A 22,215-nucleotide genomic window follows, 5' to 3' on the forward strand; every position below is an offset into this window, starting at 1 on the left:
GGATTGTTCCCCAATATTCAAACTTGACGCTGTAGTTTTCCCACAAGAGGACTGACATTTAAGAGAAATGAATGTTAATACAAGACAGAGATAAGTCTAAGTTGTGTGCTACACATTTGGTGTAGTATTTATGGTTCGAAAGCTTTATTTGTCATTGTTTCTGGCCTTGCAATGTCGTACTGCAGGTATATTATATATCCTCAGTAAGAGAGGCAATACAGCACAAAAGAGGTCCATTCAGCAACTGGAATCCCTGCCAAATCTTAGTGGTGAAATTCAGTCAGCTTGTTTCTCCCTCAACGCCCCATTAGCCTTGCAGATTAAGGGAGGAACAAATGCTCCATAGAAACTAGAATTGTGTTCTGAATTTATATCCTGGACTGACAGTGATGATATCCGCAAACCTCTTTTACAGGATAAAAGAAAAGAAGAATTTGGAAACAGAAATTTCGAACCAAACTTCACGTCAGAGTCTGATGGTCAGTTGATTCACCAGGACGTGAATATTGATGGCTTTGAAAACGAGAAGGAGAAGTGGGGTCTGTCTGTTCTGTCTGCTACATTAGGTTTTAAACACCAGTGTGACTAGAAAATCACTGAGAGTCACACATACCCACACATCTCAGACTCTGCAAAGATTTGTTTCAACCTCTGCTGTTAAAAACATTGACATTCGCTGTGACAATTATAGAACAGAAAATATTATAAAGGGACAAAGAAATGCCTCATGCTATTTATCTAGTAGAAGACTGGATGTATTTCCAGTAATGGAGTCAGTACGACAGTATTCCAGAGTAATGACTGTGGAACAAGCTTCAACCTATTACACAGACTGAGTGAGAGTGTTCCAGTTATCAGAGGGTTAACCGGTAACACAGACTGAAGGAAGAAATCACACAACATACGTGTGGGCGAATTTTCAAGTGATTGTTGAACTGGGCGAGACACAAGGACACCCACACCATGGAGAAGCCATGGAAATGTGGGGAATGTGAGAACAGTTATCCTTCTCCATCTGCGCTGGAAATCCATCGGCGTTTCCACACGGGGCAGAGGCCATTTACCTGCACGCAGTGTGGGAAAGGCTTCACTCAGTCACATCACCTCCTGATACACCTCCGCGTTCACACTGGGGAGAAGCCGTTCATCTGTCCCGTGTGTGACCAAGGATTCACTCAATCACACCACCTGCTGTTACACCAGCGCATCCACACCGGGGAGAAACCATTCACTTGCTCCGTGTGCGGGAAGGGCTTCACGCGGTCGTACCACCTGCTGCTGCACTTCCGCGTCCACACCGGGGAGAAACCGTTCACCTGCTCGGTGTGCGGGAATGGCTTCTGTGATTCCTCCACCCTGCGGAAACACCAGCGGGTTCACACCAAGGAGAGGCCGTTCACCTGCTCGGTGTGCGGGAAGGGCTTCACCCAGTCGTCCAACCTGCAGACGCACCAGCGTGTGCACACCGGGGAGAGGCCGTTCACCTGCTCGGAGTGCGGGAAGGGGTTCACTCAGTTCTCCAACCTGCAGTCGCACCAGCGGGTTCACACGGGGGAGAGACCGTTCGCCTGCCCCGTGTGCGGGAAGGGCTTCACTCAGACGTCGAACCTGCAGAAACACCAGCGAGTTCACACCAAGGAGAAGCCGTACTCCTGCTCGGTGTGTGGGAAGCAATTCACTCAGTCGTCCAGCCTGGCAAAGCACCAGCAACTTCACAAGTGATCACTGGGGATGGAGTCTGCTGTATTTCCTGCTGTGAATCACATCCAGGACTGAACCATGGGTGGAGTGGGAGGGGCAGAAGGTTTCTTTCTGTTGGACTGCCAGCGCTCTCCCGCTTTGCTTCCAGCAAGGCTGATGCTGTTTGAGCCTGAGACTGCACATTCCCACTGAAATGATCCAGAGGAACTGATGAAGGACGTTTTATTTCATCCTGGATGTTAAATACTGTTTGTCCTACCACTACAAGCAGATCTGAAAAGTGGATACATTTCTCTCCGTGTCATTGAGACTCCAGCACAACAACGTCTCTTCTTCCACAGGTAGCTCAGGAAATTCGGCATGTCCAGAAGGACTCTCACCAACTTTTCTCAGATGCACCAATAGAGAGCATTCTATCCGGGTGCATAAGGGCCTGGTATGGCAACTGCTCTGCCCAGGACCGTAAGAAACTATAGAAGATGGTGTTCGCAGCCCAGACCATCACGGAAGCCAACCTTTCATCCATAGACTCCATTTCCACGGCTCGCTGCTGCGGAAAGGCTGCCAACATTGTCAAAGACTCATCGCACCCTGGTAATGATCTCTTCTGTCAGACAGAAGGTACAGAACCTTGAACACACACACCAGCAGGTTCAAGAACTGCTTCTTCCCTGCCGCTATTAGACTGATGAATGGACTCTCTAACTTCAAATAATGCTGATCTTGTTACTGTTTGATTTTGTCTAGTGCACATCCTGTACGGTGTAACCTGTATCCCTTACTCAGTCCCAAGTTTTTTTGTCCACACTATGATCTGTACATCCTTGCTTACTATGATCTGCTAGCACTGCTCACAAACAAAGCTTTTCACTGTACTTAGGTACACGTGATAATAAATCAAATCAATCAATAAATCACAGGACCAGGTCAGTCGGCTCAATTGGGCTTTGTCAGTATTTATGTTCCTCATGAGCCTCCACCTACCCCTCTTCATCTCTCGCTCTCTTTCCTGCTCTCTCGTTCTTCTATATCTCTCTTTCTGCCAAGCCCCCCCAATCAGCATATCAACATAATATTACAAATTAATGGACAGGGAGTTCTGTTTTAAAAAAAAACAGCTACAGATGTCTGTAGGAGACAGTTCGAGAAGAGATGTGTGAGAACAGACAGCCTCAATTTTGTAGCAAGCGTTAATTAAAATGGGAAAGAATGATCCCAGAATGTCAGATACATTAGGGATATTCAAGCGAATCTTGGATAGGCACATGGATGATAGTAAAATGAAGGGTATGCAAGTTAGTTTGATCTTAGAGTAGGATAATAGGGCCTGTGCTGTTCTATGTTCTACAACAACAGAGACAAGTGATAAGGCTTATTAATGAAAAAATTCTAACATTAGGTCTAATCATATAGCTGTATTGGAACTGATAGTACAACTTTTATAACAATGAGTAAAATTAATATCCTTTTGTACGTTCAGTAATGAGGACGGTGAACTTTATTTCGGAATTTAAAAAATCTTTAAGTGAGTATAACACGGTACGAAAATAATTGCTCACAACTCATTAGCTAAAGAATGCTAACGGTAGGTGTAACCATAAGACTTTTACATATAACTAGGTTTATAGTAGGATTAATATTTGCAATCTTGCAGCAATTAATAGTGACTAACCTCATGTATCTCCTGTGATTAGAACAGTGGGAAATATAAAATGAGTAACAGAATTTGTTAGGGATAGCAATGAATACAATGAATGACAGAATTCAAGCAGTCCTGAGAGATAAGCAAGTCTGGGAAATGACTGAAAGAGAGTATAATTAATGGGATACATTGTAAGATCCCATGGCCTGATGATACAATGTGCGGTAATCATTATGAGGCTATGGGGGAAACCTAGGGCTGTCTGTAAGGGTGTCTCTCATTGATCAGTTATTTCACAGGATTGGATGTATACATTAAGTGGGAAGGTACGATAACAATGTTGCATGTGATTATTGGAACGCAAAATGTATTAAAAAATGCTGTATCCCACTGGGAAAATCAGAGCATCATTGACCTCTCTTCCAATCTGAGTTGGATTAAGAGGACAACTGGACCCCAGGTGAAAGCCACATCCGGAGCGGTCTCTGGCCTCTCCCGCAAGTGTGGTAAAGAGCTCAAATAAAGATCGATTGTATTTCTGAACACAGAACTCGAGACTGCTGTTTGACATCTCTCCCCAACAGCGTCCTCCTGGTGATTGACGAATCCAACCGGGAGTTATGGACATCTGCACCGACAAGAGATAGAGAAAACAGTGTCTGCACTGACAAATACTCACAAGGCATGGTCTGCCAGTCTCTCTCTCTATTCGGGCAATGGGCCACACTTCAGTGCCAGACTTGACCAGAGTCGGGTCTGTGTCGGTCTTCACCAAAGAGAAGGAATTTGTGGAGGACAATCTAATTGAAGGGAATGTCGAATTTCCAAGCCAAGTTGCTATTAAAAAGAAACAGGTGTTGTGCATCTTAAAAAACGTATTAAGGTAGATGAGTCCCTAGGTCCTGAATATTGAGAGAGACAAGATAACAAATCGCTGGAGCGTTGACAGACATCTTTGTATCCTCTTGGAGCACAAGTGAGGTCCCAGAGGACTGGAGAATAGCCAATGTCGTCCCATTGTTTAAGAAGGATAGCAGGGATAATCCATGAAATTACAGGCCTATGAATCTTACGTCGGTGGTAGGGAAATTATTGGAAAAGATTGTCAGGGATAAGATCTATACGCATTTAGAAATAAATGGACATATTAGCGATATACGACATGGTTTTGTGCAGGGGAGGTCATGCCTCAGTAATTTGATCGAGTTTTTTGAGGAGGTGACAAAGATGATCGATGAGGGAAAAGCAGTTGATGTTGTCTACATGGACTTCAGTAAAGCCTTTGACAAGGTCACTCATGGCAGATTGGTACAAAAGGTGAAGTCACATGCTTTCAGGGGTGAGCTGACAAGATGGATACAGAACTGACTTAGTCATAGGAGAGAGAGGGTGGCAGTGGAAGGATGTTTTTCGGAATGGAGGGTTGTGACCAGTGGTGTTCCACAGGGATCAGTGCTGGGACCCCTGCTGTTTGTGGTTTACATAAATGATTTGGAGAAAACCGTAGCTGGTCTAATTAGTAAGTTTGCGAATGATACAAAGATTGGTGGAGTTGTGGATAGTGAAGAGGATTGTCAGGAGATACAGCAGGATATGGATCACTTGGAGGCATGGGCAGAAAAATAGCAGATGGAGTTTAATCTGGACAAATGTGAAGTGATGCATTTTGGAAAGTCCAGTACGGGTGGGAATTATGCAGTGAATGGCAGAACCCTTAAGAGTATTGATATGCAGAGGGATCTGGGTGTGCAAGTCCACAGATCACTGAAGGAGGCAGCGCAGGTAGATATGGTAGTAAAAAAGGCCTATGCATGCTTGCCTTCATTGGAAGGGGAATTGAGTATAAGGACAGACAAGTTATGCTGCAGCTTTATAGAACTTTAGTTAGGCACATTTGGAATATTGCCTACAGTTCTGGTCAGTACACTACCAGAAGGATATGGATGCTTTGGAGAGAATACAGAAAAGGTATGGGGGATTTTAGCTATGAAGAAAGGCTGGATAGATTGGATTTGTTTTCACTGGAATGCAGGAAGTTGAGGGGCAACCTGATAGAAGTTTACAAGATTGTGAATGGCACGGATAGAGTAGAAAGTATGAGGCTTTCACCCTGGGTTGGAAGGGTCAATTACTAGGGAACACAGTTTCAAGGTGCAGCATAGGGGAGATTAAAAGAGATGTGCGACACAAGTTTTCCACATGAAGGGTGGTGAGTGCCTGGAACGTGCTGCCAGAGGAGGAGGCAGACGCAGTAGCAACATTCAAGAAGCACCTGGATGAATACATGAATGGGAAGGGAATAGAGGAATATGGATCCTGTAAGCGAAGACAGTTTTGGTATGGAAGGGCAAAACGTGTTAGCACAGGCTTGGAGAGCCGAAAGGTCTCATTCCTGTGCTGTATTGTTCTTTGTTCTTAAGAGTCACTGTGTGCCAGTGACTGATAGTCTATTCATAGAATCCCTACAGTGTGGAAACAGGCCCTTCAGCCCAACACGTCCACACTGACCCTCAGAGCATCCCACCCAGACCTATCCCCAATAATCCACCTAATCTACACATCCCTGGACGCCCAAGTCTAGTTTTACCATTGTGGATTGAAGGATTGAGGGATATCCCAGGCCCTGGGATACCAAGGTGGTGAATTCCTCTCCCTGTCCTATTCAGTCTCGCTCGCCACCCCACAACAGGACAGACAGGACCCTCAGGTTCACACACAAACAAATTATCAGTAACATTGGGTTTTAGATTTCGGTTTAAAGTTAAGGCAATATGGTGGGGTTTTATTTAGAGATTTTTTTACAAACGCATCGACTTTGCTCATCTGGTGTGGGAGAATTTTCTGCACGAATACGTTCTGTCCGAAAGGAGCCCTCCGGTGCAGCTACAGAGTCACATTTACTCTCAAAATCCTGACAAACTCTGTGATCAGCCAAGCAGTTGATGATCCATTCAGAGAAGCCTTTCAATTACATTTATAAATGGAGATAGAGCGATTAATAATCTGTCATGAATAAAGGCTGTCTTAATCTTTCATTGATAATTTTTACAACTACGTTTCAAAATTGAATTGAATTGATTGAATCATTTTATTGTCACGTAAAAATACAGTGAAAAGTGTGTACCTTCGCCGTACATACATGGCACCATTCACATTAACTTATAATAAGGTGAGAAAAAAAATAACTAAAGAGAGTCCAACTTTCCACTGTCGCAGTCCTGCTCCACGGGCTTTCCAGACCTTGCCATACCTTTGACAAGAGTTCTGCTGCAGTCAGAAACTGTTCTCATTCGTACCTGGATTAAGAATGAAAGGCCATAAATTAAAGTGATTTGCAAAAGAACAAAAAGTGATCTCCGAAGGAACTACTCACATGGAAAATAAGCAGGTTCTGGAATATCATGCCTGAAAGTATGGTGGAGGCACATTCAACAAAGGCATTGAAGAGGTCTATAGGGGATTATTTGAATGGGAATAATGGACGAGGTTTGTGGGAATAGGGAAACAGAATCGCCTTAAGACATGACCCTCATTTGAAAAGCCAATGCAGACTAAAATGGACCTCTCGAATTTCAAATCTAATGTTGGCCTTGCTTTTTGTGCACCTTCTTTGCAGCCATAACATTGTATTCCTCAGAGATAGGGTCTAGGCCCGAAACGTCAGCCTTCCTGCTCCTCTGATGCTGCTTGGCCTGCTGTGTTCATCCAGCTCTACACCTTGTTATCTCGTATTGTATTCCTCATTCTGTTGTATCACCCTGTGATCTTCGTATGGTATGATCTGCCTGTATGGCATGCGAAACAAAACTTTTCACTGTACTTGGGTATATGTGACAATTACAAATCAAATCAAATCAAATACCATCTTCTGCATTGTAACAGTTCTCTGATTCTGCCATCTGAAGTGTGTCTGTGTATTTGTAGGGTTATTTGCGGCGGGGGGGACCCAATATTAATATATATTTATATTTCAATCTTAACTATGTTAACTAATTATTGCATCTTCATGAAGTATGGTTTTGATAATAAACTATTAATTGCATTAGTTGTGATGGATCCTGTTGTTTAAAACCTGGTTTCGAGAAAGTATTTACTTGGTCATCTTGGCAACTGGAAAAAGTATTTTATTTGATCTGATAGAATCACAGAGTCATGCAGCACAGAAACAGATCCTTTGGTCCAATTCGTCTGTGCTGACCAGACATCCTAAATTAATCTAGCCCCATTTGCCAGCATTCGGCCTATAACCCTCTAAGCCCTTCCTATCCATGTGCCCATCCACATGCCTTTTAAATGTAGTAACTGTACCAGCCTCCACCCACTTCCTCTGGCAGCTCATTCCATACACGCACCACCCTCTGTGTGAAAAAGTTGCCCCTCAGGTCCCTTTTAAATCTTTCCCCTCTCACCTTAAACCTATGCCTTCTAGTTTTGGCTTCCCCTACCCTGGGAAAAAGACTTTGGCTATTCACCCTATCCTTGCTCCTCGTGATTTTATAAACCTCTATAAGGTCACCCCTCAGCCTCCGATGCTCTAAGGAAAATAGCCCCAGCCTATTTAGTCTCTCCCTGTAGGTCAAACTCTCCAACCCTGATGACATCCATGCAAATCTTTTCTGCACCCTTTCACAACATCCTTCCTATAGCAGGGAGATCAGAATTGAATGCAGTATTCCCAAAGTGGCCTCACCAACGTCCTGTACAGCCGCAACATGACCCTCCCAACTCCTATACTCAATGCACTGACCAATAAAGGCAAGCGTACCAAACACCTTCTTCACTGCCCTGTCTACCTGCGACTCCACTTTCAAGGAGCTATGGACCTGCACAGATTGGTGAACCTGTGGAAGCCAAACCATTGAGTGTATTTAACATAGAAATAGATAGGTTCTTGATTAGAAAGGGTTCAAGGGAGAAGGCAGCAGAATGATGTTGAGAAATATATCAGCCACTATCAAATATTGGAGGAGATGTGATGGGCCAAACAGCCTAATTCTGCCCCTTTATTTTATATTCTTATTATCTGAGTCCCACTTCAAAGCCTTGAGTACAAGATACTCTCTGAAGCTGTCAGTCAGTACAAAGAAACATGAAAGAGCAAAGCTCAGGAGTTGACTAAAACAACTCAGATACTAATTAGTGACTAGAATGCACCAAAACGTTTGATAATATTAGAATAAAATTCTGACATTGTGGAAACAGGCCCTTTGGCCCAACAAGTCCACACCAAACCTCAGAGCATCCCACCCAGATCCATCCACCTAATCTACACCTCCCTGAACACTATGGGCAATTTAGCATGGCCAATCCACCTAACCTGTACATCTTTGGACTGTGGGAGGAAACCAGAGCAAACCCATGCAGACACAGGGAGAATGTGTAAACTCCACACAGACAGTTGCCTGAGGCTGGAATTGAACCTGGGTCCCTGGCACTGTGAGGCAGCAGTGCTAACCACTGTGCCACCACGCCACCCTATCCAGGTGATTTTATCATAGCTTTGTTTTCAAGTGATTATTTTTGTGGTTTTTCATCTGTTGTGACCCATGGTGCAGCGTTATGAAATTTGGTACTCCTCCTCCAGGTTATAACACAAGCAGTTGGCTTGTCATGTGTGGACTAAACCAGCCTGAGCCAGTTTCCTGAGCGCATCTCATGTGAAACAGGTAAATGATTGAAATTTGCACACACATCACTGCCTTGTGTACCATGGTGCTTGGAAATCTGCTAATGTCCTTGACATCGTTCCCCTGATTAACTCTTCTTCACAAGCCGCTGTGGGGCTTTATGGTGCACTTTCGGATTTCCTGGGAATTATATCTCTGGCACATTTTACACCAATGTCCTGTTGTTGAACATAGCCTGCACACGTCACGAAATGCTGAGCATCATTTCAGTGGGTGAGGCAAGCTCCATCTCATACAAGATTTGGCGCTTTTATTGACCACATTCATGGTTGCAATAGTTGTTGTACACCTGAAGATGCTGTGGACCCATTGCAGTGGTTTCCAACTTGCATCCTTCAATTGACAGTGGTAACCTTTAGAATTTGTCTGAGAGGGTTTTCTGAAAGTTTTTAATGGATGTACAGAGAATTACAAGTTCCATCAGTCTTTTCTCAAAGTTAGCCTCAGTGAAATCACATTCTGTGCCTTTACATCGCAATCTGCCTTCAAATTGATTGATCGATTCACCTGCTGTTGCTGCTATAATATGAACTCAAACCCGTGGTACCTGAAATTGACTCAACTTTAAAATTGTCTTCTACAAGCTGGAAATCAATATCTAGCATCTTTGTGGTTATCATTAGAAATACCAAAGGAATTCACAGTTCATGATCCTTTATTTCCAAAACCAATTAGAAGTCTGCTTGTCCTTCCTTATCAATCAAGACTAAAGACTTAATCTTTTGTTAAATAACTTAAACGCTGATAGGGTGGCAGTGGAGTGTCAATCCATGCTCGGATCTTTCTTTCCATCTATACCTTATAGTTCTTTGTTCCTTAAAATGTAAGTTTAAAAATGTCTGTCTTGCAACTTGTTGTTTTTCATTTCTTTTCCCTGTTGTTTGTTTTCCTTTCTTATTGTTGCTGCTGTAAAAAATAGGACAACAGTCTCTGTGTCTAGAGATTATTCCAAAAGAGAGACTGGTTTAATATCAGGCATGTGTGCTGTGTTGCGTCTGTGCCATTTACAACACAAAAAAAAAACAGATGCTGAAATCGACCTAAGACTGGGCACAGAAGTCCTTTATAACACAGAATAGTTCTTTCAACACTTCTGCTGATGCTTTGAATGTTGTTTTCCTCGATCATTGCACCCCTTGCAGTACTCTTTTTTTGAATCAACTGTGGCCCTTTTTTTTTGTCAATGGAAGGTATTCACAAAACGTTCCTTCTCCAATGAAGTTACTGTGCTTCGGAACAGATTGGAGCACTTGGTGATTCCTTGCAACTTCAGCTCTGACTTCCTGCAAATTAATAGTGACAATTAGGAAAAGAGTCTTCATATTGCTACAGTCACCATTTAGAACCAACTAGCTGTCACTAACTTGTTACTTGCCAATCACTGCCATCAGCTTTTAGTACTCAGTAGTTGGCAATCATGGCTACAATGATGTAATTTCTTGGGTCAAACACCATTGAGAGCAAGATAGGGTCTCAGTGCTTCCCTATAGGTTAGCGCCTGTAACATATACCATGTAGTCTGGGTTCTTGCTGAGACAGATGTCTTGAAGTTTATTAACAACACTAATTATTTACACTGTTACAAGATCTCAGCCTTAGACACAGTCTGGGTTCTACACTTACTGGTGTTATGGCTGCATCACATGACTTTAACATGATACATGGCTGACTGAGTGACTGCACATTGCACTGTGACTACTGAGGTGAGGGGAGGATCTTTGTAGTGGAATGTCACATATTGTGAGGTGATCTAACTGCCCTAAACATGCACGGTCTTTCTGCGGCCCATGCAATTATATAAGAGACTTCATCCTCGCATTGTAAAAGAGGAGGACGTCGAAACAATAGGTGCATCAGTTTTAAACTTCCAAAATGCCCTAGATTCTGGAACGGCCCCGGCAGATTGCAGGATATTCCTTTCTTTGTGAAAGTGGGGATACAGAGAGCAGGAAACTATGGGCTGTGTAGTTTAATGTCTGTCAAAGGGAAAATTCTGCAATCAGTTATTAGGGAAGATAAATTGCAACATTGCAACCAAGTCTCATTATTATCAGGCAGAGTCAGCATGGTTTTGTGAAAGAGGAGTGATGTTGGACTCACTTACTGGGAGGTTTTGTTTGAGAAAATAACAAGCAATGAGAATAAAAGGCAACCCTTAGACATGCTATACTTACAGATTCCAGAAAGCTTTTGATGGGGTGCCATATCTGGGGTCATTATCCAAAGTAAGAGCTCATTGTATACAGGTCATATTATATTGTGGATACAGAATTGGTGAGTTAACAAGAAACAGCGTAGCTAAAAATGTTGGCAAGATGTGACAATTAGAACACCACAGGGCTTACTGTAAAGGCTTCAACAATTTACAATGTATATTTACAACTTCATTAAAGAAAGCATATGCAAATTTGCTGAAGCTATAAACATAGGTAGCCATACAGTCATACAGCACAGGAACAGACTCTTCGGTCCAACCAGTCCATGCCGAACATGTTTCCAAACTAAACCAGTCCCACCCGCCTGTCCTTGGCCAATATCTTTCCAAACCTTTCCTATTCATTAGCTTATCCAAACGTCTCTAAATGTTGTAACTGTACCCACATCCACCACTTCCTCTGGATGTTCATTCCACACACGAACCACTCTCCGTGTAAAAAGATTGCCCCTCGTTCTTTTTAAATCTTTCTCCTCTCACCTTAAAAATGTGCCCCCTAGTTTTGAAATACCCCGCCCTAGGGGGTGGCTCAATTGTTAGCGCTGCTGCCTCACAGGTTCCCAGGTTCAATTCCACCCTCAGATGACTGTCTGTGTGGACACCTGCTGAGTTCCTCCAATATTTTTTGTTTTTTATGACACGTTCATTTGTTTGGCTAAAAGGAAAGCAATGTTCCTAATGTTCACAATTAAATCCTTAGGAAGATTCTAGCATTCAGTCAAACCAGCCCATGCCCATCATAGTCCCAAGCTAAACTAATCCCACCTGCCTGCACTAGGCCCATATCCTTTATCTCTGTTGGTAAAGGAATAGAGTCTAAAATTAGGGAATATTACTCTCCCTGAGTAAATTTAACATTGAGCAAATTTAAGATAGACAAATTTTTAATTATTAATGGATTGAAGCATTGTCAGGAGTTGGCGGCAAAGTAGAGTTGAGGCCGAGATGAAAAAGGGGCAACTTTGTCATGCGGAGGGTGGTGAATGTATGGAATGAGCTGCCAGAGGAAACGGTAGAAGCTAGTACAATTACAACATTTAAAAAACATCTAGATGGGTATATGAATGGACCAAATACTGGCAAATGGGATTAAATTAATTTAGGAAAACTGATCAGCATGGACAAGTTGGACCAAAGGGTCTGTTTCTGTGCTGTACAATTATGTGACTCTGTGACTCTACAACTCTATGAGATCAGCCACGATTGCAATAAATTGCAGAGCAGGCTTGAGGGGTTGAATTGCCTATTCCTGCTTGTAGTTCTTAGCTGAATGAACTGTTTCTCTGCTGTATCAAGTATATTATGGAGAATATATGCTGTCCTGATAAAGCATATTACAATATGAGAAATAATTGTAAGTGAAGCTTAGAGAACCATAAACAGTATGTCAAACAGATTTCATATGACACTAATCATATTTGTGTTTTATATTAATTTACTGTCCCTTGGAATGCTAGTCTCTTCCTAAGGATTTAATTGTGAACATTAGGAACAATACTATCCTTTTAGCCAAACAAATAAAGGTGTCACAAAAAAAAACAGAAAATATTGGAGGAACTCAGCAGGTTTTGATTTGGTAACGGAACAGAATTAACGTTTATCGAACTGACTTTCCTATTTAATTTCAGATTTCCAGCAGCCACAGTATTTTGCATTTCACCCAATGTGTCAAGCTCAGGGAACAAAGGATGTCAATGTCTTTAAGAGAGAGACACACATACCTGAACCAAGCTCTGCAGAGTCTGCTCCCTCCCTTGGATTCACTCCAGTTGCAATAAGTGAACAGTTTTCCCCCCTCTCTCCCTCTCCCAGGATGAGAAATGGAAAGGGGGAGACATTGCTCCCAGATGTTGCCCAGAGGATGCAGTTTCACTCTGGAACTCACAAGGCAATCCGCGTTGTGACATCAGCAATAATTTGGGGGGTGTCGGAGCGGTGAGTGTGCGCGCACAGCGCCTGCGCTGACCTCCAGCAGCAGAGACTCTGCAAAACCTTTTCATTGCCTCCCAGGTTATGCAGTTTGGTTTTAAATAAACCATGGGATTCTTATTTTCCATAACCGAATAGGTTTGAGGTGCATCAACATTTCGCTCTGTCCAATAAAAATAACACGATTTATTTTAAGATGCCAAGTTTCTCCCGGGTTGGAGGTAGTAGAACGAGGGGAGAATGGTCTGAGAATTTGGGTCAGACCATTCAGGAGAGACGTTAGGGAGCAATTCTACACACAGAGTGGTAGAGGTTTGGAACTCTCTTCCACAAGCGATAGTTGATTCTAGATCAGTTGTTAAGTTTAAGTTTGACAGATTTTTTTGGTTAAGTGAATTTATTAAGAAATATGGCCCAAAGGCAGGTCTGCGGAGTTAAGTTGCAGATTAGCCATTGTCTCATTGAACGGTGGAAGAGGCTCAAGGACTGAATGGCCCACTCCTGTTCCCATGTTCCTACGCTCTCTTGCAGGTGCCTGGAATGGAAGGTGTGCCAGGTCAGGCCTCATGTGGACTGGCTCCCCTTCAGGCCTTGGCTTTGTTTAACTCACTGATCTTTCATCAATCTTAATGCGCGCATGTGGGATATCACATCTCTTTTTCCAAGTCTACATGTCTGTCAGTCTGAAAACCGAAAGTACTGCGGATGCTGTAAATCAGGAACAAAAACAGAAGTTGCTGGAAAAGCTCAGCAGGTCTGGCAGCATCTGTGAAGAAAAGGTCAGAGTTAACATTTCGGGTCTGGTGACGCTTCCTCAGAACCCTTCATTCTGAGGAAAGGTCACCGGACCTGAAACATTAACTCTGATTTTTCTTCACAGTTGCTGTCAGACCTGCTTAGCTTTTCCAGCAACTTCTGTTTTTGTGTCAGTCAGTCTAACTGGCCAAACTTCACTTAGCAACAGTGTCTACAGCCAATGGCAACTCCAATAATTCACCACAACGCAAAAACAGTTCTGTCTGCTGCTGTGATTTTGAAGGTTGAAAGTGTCAGTGCTGTGATTGGAGGTGTCATGTGGAGAGCGGAGGGTTATCTTAGAGGTGCTTCTCTGGGTGCTCTATGACAGTGATAGCATCACATTAAGCAGTAATTCTGCAGCAGCTATGACCTTTTGAGATTCAGGAGCAAACCTGGGCCCCCCTGTTAGTGTTATTAGAGGGTAGTATTAGTCAGAATTGAAGATTGATGTTGGGTTCAGGTGAGAGTTGTGGTTAGGGCTACAGCTATGGTTCAGATTAATGCATATCAAGATTTAAGATTTGCAGGAAAGGAGTTAGGTTTGGGATTAGGTTATGGTTAAGATTAATTTATATGGATCATGGTCAGTGGAGGTTAAGTAGGAAGAATAGTATTATAAATATTTATGGTTAATAAATAATAAGAGTTTATATGCAAGACCTGTATTTGGGAAACTTTTGGGTTAGGTTAAGGGATACAAGAGGTGACTATTGGATATTTGTGTTTACAGTGAGAGATATTATTAGTTTTGGTTATTATGTTAATAATTAAGGGTATTAGAATTAAGCAGTTAAGATTACATATCGTGAAAATTAGAATTTTTTGAAGATTATGATTAGTGTTATTGGGTTTAATCTTAAAAATGGCTGTAAAGGCAATTTGTGAGAGTGATACAGTTTTTACAGAGTGTATTTAAGTAAGTGTGTAAATGAGATTGTAATTAAGTCGGCAAGAAGTTTGCAAATGGAGTATAATGTGGGAAAATGTGAAGTTGTTCATTTTGGAAGGAAGAACAAAACAACAGTATTATTTAAATGGAGAAAAACTGCAGAAAACTTCTACACAAAAGGACTTGGGGGTACTTATACATGAAACACAGAAAGTTAGCACACTGGGGCAGCAGGTAATCAGGAAGGATAATGGAATGTTGGCCTTTATTTAAAGGGGGTTAGAGTATAAGAGTAAGAAAGTTTCACTGCAACTGTACAAAGTACTGGTGAGACCTCTTCTGGAGTACTGTGAGCAGGCTTGGTCCCCTTATTTAAAGAAAGATAGTATTTCACCGTAATCAATTCAGAGAAGGTTCGCTAGTATGATCCATTGTATGGAGGGATTGATTTACGAGCAAAGGTTATATGGATTGGGAGTCTACTCACTGGAGTTTAGAAGAACGCGAGGTAATCTCATTGAAAAAATATAGGCTTGACAGGGTAAATGTGAGAGATTTGTTTGCCCTCATGGGAGAGTTTAGGACCAGAAAGCAAAGTCTCAGAATTAAGGGGTGCCAATTTAAGACTGAGATGAATTTCTTCTCTCAGAGGGTTGAGAGTCTTTGGAACTCCTTGCCAGAGAGCTGTGGGGCAGGGCCCTTATATATATTTAAGATTGAGATAGATAGATTCTTGATCAGTAGGGGAATCAACGGTTAAGGGGAAAGGCCAGAAAAGTGAATGTGAGGAATATAAAATCAGCCATGATGCTATTGAATGATAGAGCTGTCTCGAGGGGCTGAACAGCCTCAAACTGTGCCTACTTCTTATGGTTATATTTAAGGTTATTAGGGATTACCAATTAAGGTCGAGATTAATGGGGTTTTATTTTAGGAATGAAGATCAGAAACAATGATTTTTTTAAAATGTCATGTTATCAATGTTCTTTTTTCTTATTGTTAACAATTGTGTTACAATGTATGATTTCTACGTAACCACCTGTCATGAAGTCTCATCTTAATCATTATCAACTGTAATGAATATCCATACAACAACTTCAATTTGTTATAACAATCAACATGAAAGATGCATGCTCAAGTGGAGAAATAATTCCATTTGAATCTCGCAATCTGCGTATACACAAACCCATCTAGCTCAGGGTCTACATCTTCAGAATATTTATGATCTGTGCAAACGCAACTCACTTGAGTTCCAGTTATTTTGTATGCAGGTACAACATGAATGATTCCGCCCTTGCATGAGCTCTCTGGTATGTCATCAGTGTCAATGATTGACTGAATTCAATCCCTCTCACTAAGCAGAATAATGGCCTCTGCTTGGACTGAATGCACTGGCGTTGTAATAGGCCGGGAAATTTATCAACGTTTTCCCACACTGGGAGCTGCAAAATGACTGCTCATTTGTGTGAACTCATTGGTGAAAAATAAACTTCTTACAGTTGATGAATTCCTTCCCACTCCTGGAGCTATTAGAAGTCTTCACCCAAGAGTGAAATGGTCCGAGAGGTGTGGAGCAGCATGTGAATCCCTTTCCGCACACACAGCAGTTGAACTGCCTTGCCCCAGTGTGAGTTTACAGATGAATTTCCATAACCCTTTGAGTTAATTTGTGTGGAAACAGACTATCAAGAAAGGCACCTACAGTTGTCCATCACCAAGATCAATGATCAACTAGTGTGATAACCAACTAGAGAAAATGGGTCTGAACTGTCCACTTTTTCTTTTCACTTGAGATTTCTGTCTGTGAATCATCATCTTCAACAGTTAATTTTCATTGTCATTAAACATTATTCACCCCCACAAACTATAAATCACCCACACAATCCCTCTTCCTTAAAGGTTGTAAACATGATTTATCCAACAATCATTTTCTTGTTCAGTCCTGAATTCCACACACCCCCCCCCACAACTTTTGAAGATGCTATCAGTTTCACAGTCACCAACTGTCCTCCCCAATATGTCACCCAGGGTCTAGATTTATTTATTTATTTATTTATTGTCACGTGTACCAAAATACAGTGAAAAGCTTTGGTTATGAGTGGTACAGGCAGACCATAGTAAGCAAAGGATGTATAGATCAAAAGACTTAGATAGAGGCATACAGGTTACATTGCACAGGGCATGCGTTAGGAGAGATCAACGTTAGCAAGATCAGCATTATTTAAGGCTAGAGAGTCCATTCATCAGTCTGATAACAGCTAGGAAGAAGCTGTTCCTGAACCTGCTTGTGCGTGCGTTCAGGCTTCTGTATCTTCTACCTGATGGAAGAGGTTATAGGAGATCATTGCCGGTCTGTGATGGGTCTTTGATAATGTTGTCAGCCTCTGCGCAGCAGTGAGCCGTGGAGAGGGAGTCCGTGGATGGAAGGTTGACTTCCGTGCTGATCTGGGCTATGCACGCCACCTTCTCCAGTTTCTTATAGTCTTGGGCAGAGCAGTTGCTATAGCAGACCGTTATGCACCGGAACAGTAGGTTTGCAATGGTGCATCTGTAGAAGTTGTTGAGGGACCTTATGGACATCTGTATATAACAAAATAAAACAAAGAACTCCAGGTGCTGAAGGTCAGAAACAAAAACAGAAATTGCTAGAGAAACTCAGCAGGCTGGCAGTATCTGTGGAGAGAAAGCAGAGTCAATATTTTGAGTCTGGTGACCGTCAGAACTTCGAGATTTGTACACTTGGGTTCATTAAACTAATCTCCTAAAGGCTGCAACAGTCAAATCTAGTGACGGCTCATGCGTACTTTCTGTAAGGCTGAGGCAAAAGCACCCACAGCCATTCTTTCCAAGGGCTTCCGTGAATGGATTCGGTTGCATCATGGTGTCCAAAAGGACCACAATGCCCCACGCTGGAGAAACTGCTCTATCAACCGCACAGCTGGGCAGGACACGTGACGCGTGTGAGGCCGAGGGTAAGAAAGTACGCATGTGCAGGGGACCCGGCGGACCGGAAGGAGCCTGGTCCTCCTGCCAATCGGAGCCCCATGGTCTGAATGCGGAAGTTGGACAATGTGCTCCTGAAGCTGCCTGTTCCTGCCGCTGCTCCTCTCTCTCTCTCTGAATGAAGATTGAGCTTCACCCCCAGACTGCAACTTCCTCCAACATCTGTGAGCACAGCACTCTCTTTGCTCACTTTGGGGTTCAAGTGTTGGTTTGCAGCAACTGGAGGGAAAGGGAGTGAATGCAGGGAGCGGGGTAGACTCTGGAAAGGTTGTTCCAGGTCTCTGTCTCTCTCTTAATCACATTGACATCGTTTGCTCCCTCAGCTTGACACGTTTGTTTCTTTGTCGAAAAGAATAGCCTCTTTCCCAATCTTCCTAATTGAGAGAGAGATAGTAGGAACTGCAGATGCTGGAGAATCTGAAATAACAAGGTGCAGAGCTAGGTGAACACAGCAGGCCAAGCAGCATCAGAGGAGCAGGAAGGCTGACGTTTCGGGCCTAGACGCTTCTTCAGAAAATTCCTAACTGAGGGAGTGGGTTTCCCCCGGAAATGGCTGGCATCTAAATGTACAGTAAATTAGTATAGGACAAATATGTTTAATGTTCTAAAGTGCATGTTCAATATGTTATTTATGCCTCTGTAAACTTAATTTCTAATTATATCTAATCTTGTCAAACAGTATTGTGGCTATGTTACATATTTGCACTCAGAGTCAAAATGGCCCAGATGTCCATTCAGCAACTGAGAGTCAGAGATGTACAGCATGGAAACAGACCCTTCGGTCCAACTCGTCCACAAATATCCTAAGTCCGTTTGCCAGCATTCAGCCCATGTCCCTCTAAACCCTTCCTATTCATTTACCCATCCACAAGCCTTTTAATGTTGTAATTACATCAGCCTCCACCATTTCCTCTGCCAGCTCATTCCACATGCACACCACCGTCTGGGTGCCTTTTATATCTGTTCCCTCTCACCTTAAACCTATGCCCTCTAGGTTTGGACTCACCTACCCTGGGGGAAAAAAAAGACCTTGACTATTTCACCCTGTCCATGCCCCTCATGATTTTATAAAACTCTGTAAGGTCACCCCTCAACCTCCGACACTGCAGGGAAAATAGCCCCAGCCTATTCAGCCTCCCCTTCAAATTTTCCAACTCTGGCTACATCCTTGTAAATCTTTTCTAAACCCTTTAAAGTTTCACAACATCCTTCCTATAGCAGGGAGACCAGAACTGCAAGCAGTATTCCAAAAGTGGCCCTAACCAATGTCCTGTACAGCCAAAACATGACCCTCCCAACTCCTGTACTCAATACACTGACCAATAAAGGCAAGCGTACCAAACACCTTCTTCACCGCCCTGTCTACCTGCGACTCCACTTTCAAGGAACTATGAACCTGCACTCCAAGGTCTCTTTGTTCAGCAACACTCCCTAGGACCTTAACCATTAAGTGTGTAAGTCCTACCCTGATTTGCCTTTCCAAAATGCAACACCTCACATTTATTTCAATTAAACTTCATCTGCCACTCCTCGGCCCATTGGTCCATCTGAGCAAGCTAGTCAATCCTGTTCCCTCTTTCTATCCCTGTATCCCTGCAAGTTTAATTCCTTCCAGTGGCCAACATAGGAACAGGAGTAGGCCATTCAAGTCCTTGAGCCTATTCCCCCACTCTGAGATCATGGCTGATCTGTGGTCTAACTCCACATACCTGCCTTTCGCCCATATCTCTTAATACATTTGCTTAACAAAAAAGTATCTGCCTCAGATTTAAATTTAACAACCAATTCAGCATCCACTGCCATTTGTGGAACAGCATTCCAAATTGCAGCCACCTTTTGAGCGTAGAAGTGCTTCCTCACATCTCTTCTAGTTTGGTCCTAATTCTCAGACCGTGCACCCGAGTTCTAGAATTCCCAACCAGTGAAAATAGTTTATCTTCATCTACCATTTCCTTTCCTGTTAATAGCTTGAAGACTTCGATAATTGACTCCTTAACCATCTTTATTCCAGAGAAAACAGGTCTATTTTGTACACCTCTCCTCGTAACTTAACCCCTGCAGTCCAGGTATCATTCTCATAAACTACATTGTACTCCCTCCAAGGCCAGTACATTCTCCCTGAGGGGTGGTGCCCAGACCTAATCTCAGGACTGCAAGTGGGATCTAAGCAGGGTTTCATATAACTGCAGCATAACTTCTGCATCCTTGTACTCCAAGTCCTCCAGATATGAAGGCCAGCGTTAGCTTTCTTGGTTATTTTCTGCACCTGTTTGCGACATTTTGATGATCTGTGCACCTCAACACCCCCTAACTCACTATTTGGACATTCACTGTATTTAACTTCAGACCATAAGAAGGTACCCTGATCTAACCTTCCCCAGTCCAACATGGATCAACTTACACTTGCTTACATTCAGCTCCATCTGCAACAGTTTTGCCCATTACTTTAGTCTACAATATCACTTTGTAATTTCATACTATCATGTGCACTGTCTACAATGCTGTCTGACTTTGTGACATCAGCAAATTTGGATGTATTTAATATTAATGTGAATAATTGAGGCCTGAACACAGATCGTGAGGAGACAACATTGGTCACATCCTGAAAATTTGAGTACCCACCCATTATCCCTACTTCTGTTGCTAGCCACTCAACCAGTTTCCCACCACGTCAGTATTTTCCCTGGGCTTTGGGCTTGGACCTTCAGGTCCCAACAAACGGTTTCGGCCTGAGATGTTGACTTTCCTGCTCCTCGGATGCTCCCTGGCCTGCTGTACTTTTCCAGCTTCACATCCATTAGGCTCTTCCCACCACAGATGTCCAGCTAACTGGTCTGCAATTCCCTGGTTTGCTTCTTTCGCCCTTCTTAAAAAGTCACATGATGTGCAGTTTTCCAATGCGGAGAGGGAGTTCCCGTATCTTGGAAACTTTGAAAAAGGATATAGTTAGGGCACCTGCAACGTGCTCCCCTACTTCGTTTAACACCTTCAAGTGGAAACCATCAGTTCCCAGGGAATTGTCACTCTTTAATTCCATTAATTTCCTCACTGCCGACCTTTTATATCTATTAAATTCTATCGAGTCCCTGTTATAGGGTGACGCAGCATGGAAACAGACTCTTCGGTTCAACTCGACCAGGTATTCTAAATTATTCTAGTCCCATTTGCTAGCATTTGGCCCCCATCCCTCTCAACCCTTCCCATTCATGTACCCATCCAGATGCCTTTTAAATGTTGGAATTGTACCAGCCTCCACCACCTCCTCTCCTGGTCCACTATGAACATCCAGCAAGCCTCCCTCCCTCCCTTTCTGCTGCCAACAGGTCGGACAGCAATGAGAATCCCATCCTGTATGCGGAGCGGATAAAGGGCTTGTTTCCCGTGTGAAGCCGTCGATGAGCGCACACAAGCTGGACGTGCGAGAGAATCCCTTCCCGCACTCGACAATATAATTATTCAACCGAATAAGAACCGAAAGAACTGCAGAAGCTGTAAAATCTGTAACAAAAACAGAAGTTGCTGGAAAAGCTAAGCAGGCCTGGCAGCATCCGTAAAGAGAAAAGACAGAGTTAACGTTTTGGGGTCCGGTGACCCTTCGTCAGAAGTGTGTGTAATTATTCAACCTGTCTGCTGTTTCCCCATAGTCTTTGACAATATTCCCACTGTCATTCCGACCACCCGCTTTCTTTTCTCTGTTGCTGTAAAGTTTCTCTCTATTGATTTTGACACCCTTTCCCTATCGCTTCTTGTATCTAACAAGCTGCTTTCCGGCCCTTCCATTTGATCCAATTGGATTTTGATATCATTGAACTTTTTCCTCTTCCACCGCCCTCAATATGCAGCAAGTCCCAAGATGTGGCTACTCACTTAAGCAAATGTACTAAGAGATATGGGCGAAAGGCAGGTATGTGGAGTTAGACCACAGATCAGCCATGATCTCAGAGTAAATGTCATTATCACATCAGCTCAGTATCCCTCATCAGCAAAATAAACATCTATAGACCTAGATATCCAGACTAGCAAGGCTGCATTAAAATTTGCTTCGCTCAATGCCCGTGACAGTTTATGAAATAATGAAGGGGATAGATAGGTGGTTGTCTTTTCCCTAGCACGGGGGAGATTTCAAGACTAGGGGGCACGTTTATAAGATGAGAGGAGAGAGATTTAAAAAAGACACGAGGGGCAAATTCTTCATTTACACACAGAGAGGGGTTTGCATGTGGAATGAACTTCCTGAGGAAGTGATGGATGTGGGTACAGTTACACTGTTTAAAAGACACTTAGATAAGTACATGGATAGGAAAGGTTTGGAGGGATATGGGCCAGGACCAGGCAGGTGGGACTGGTTTAG

At 43.0% G+C, this 22,215-nt stretch overlaps 1 protein-coding gene across 1 annotated transcript in view; it reads left to right on the top strand.

The window, feature by feature from the left end:
* The first annotated feature begins 847 nt into the window (after positions 1 to 847).
* The window catches only part of LOC109918851 (zinc finger protein 135-like), a 59,769-nt gene continuing 38,401 nt past the window's right edge, over positions 848 to 22,215 (top strand). Inside the window, exons 1-2 of the mRNA XM_048619270.1 lie at positions 848 to 1,718; positions 3,663 to 3,669. Of these exons, the coding sequence (XP_048475227.1) occupies positions 964 to 1,718; positions 3,663 to 3,669 (762 nt within the window). The 5' untranslated portion in view covers positions 848 to 963. The remainder of the gene's footprint in view (positions 1,719 to 3,662; positions 3,670 to 22,215) is intronic.

This window comes from Rhincodon typus, chromosome 42, assembly GCF_021869965.1.
Source record: "Rhincodon typus isolate 14 chromosome 42, sRhiTyp1.1, whole genome shotgun sequence".
NCBI lineage: Eukaryota > Metazoa > Chordata > Chondrichthyes > Orectolobiformes > Rhincodontidae > Rhincodon > Rhincodon typus.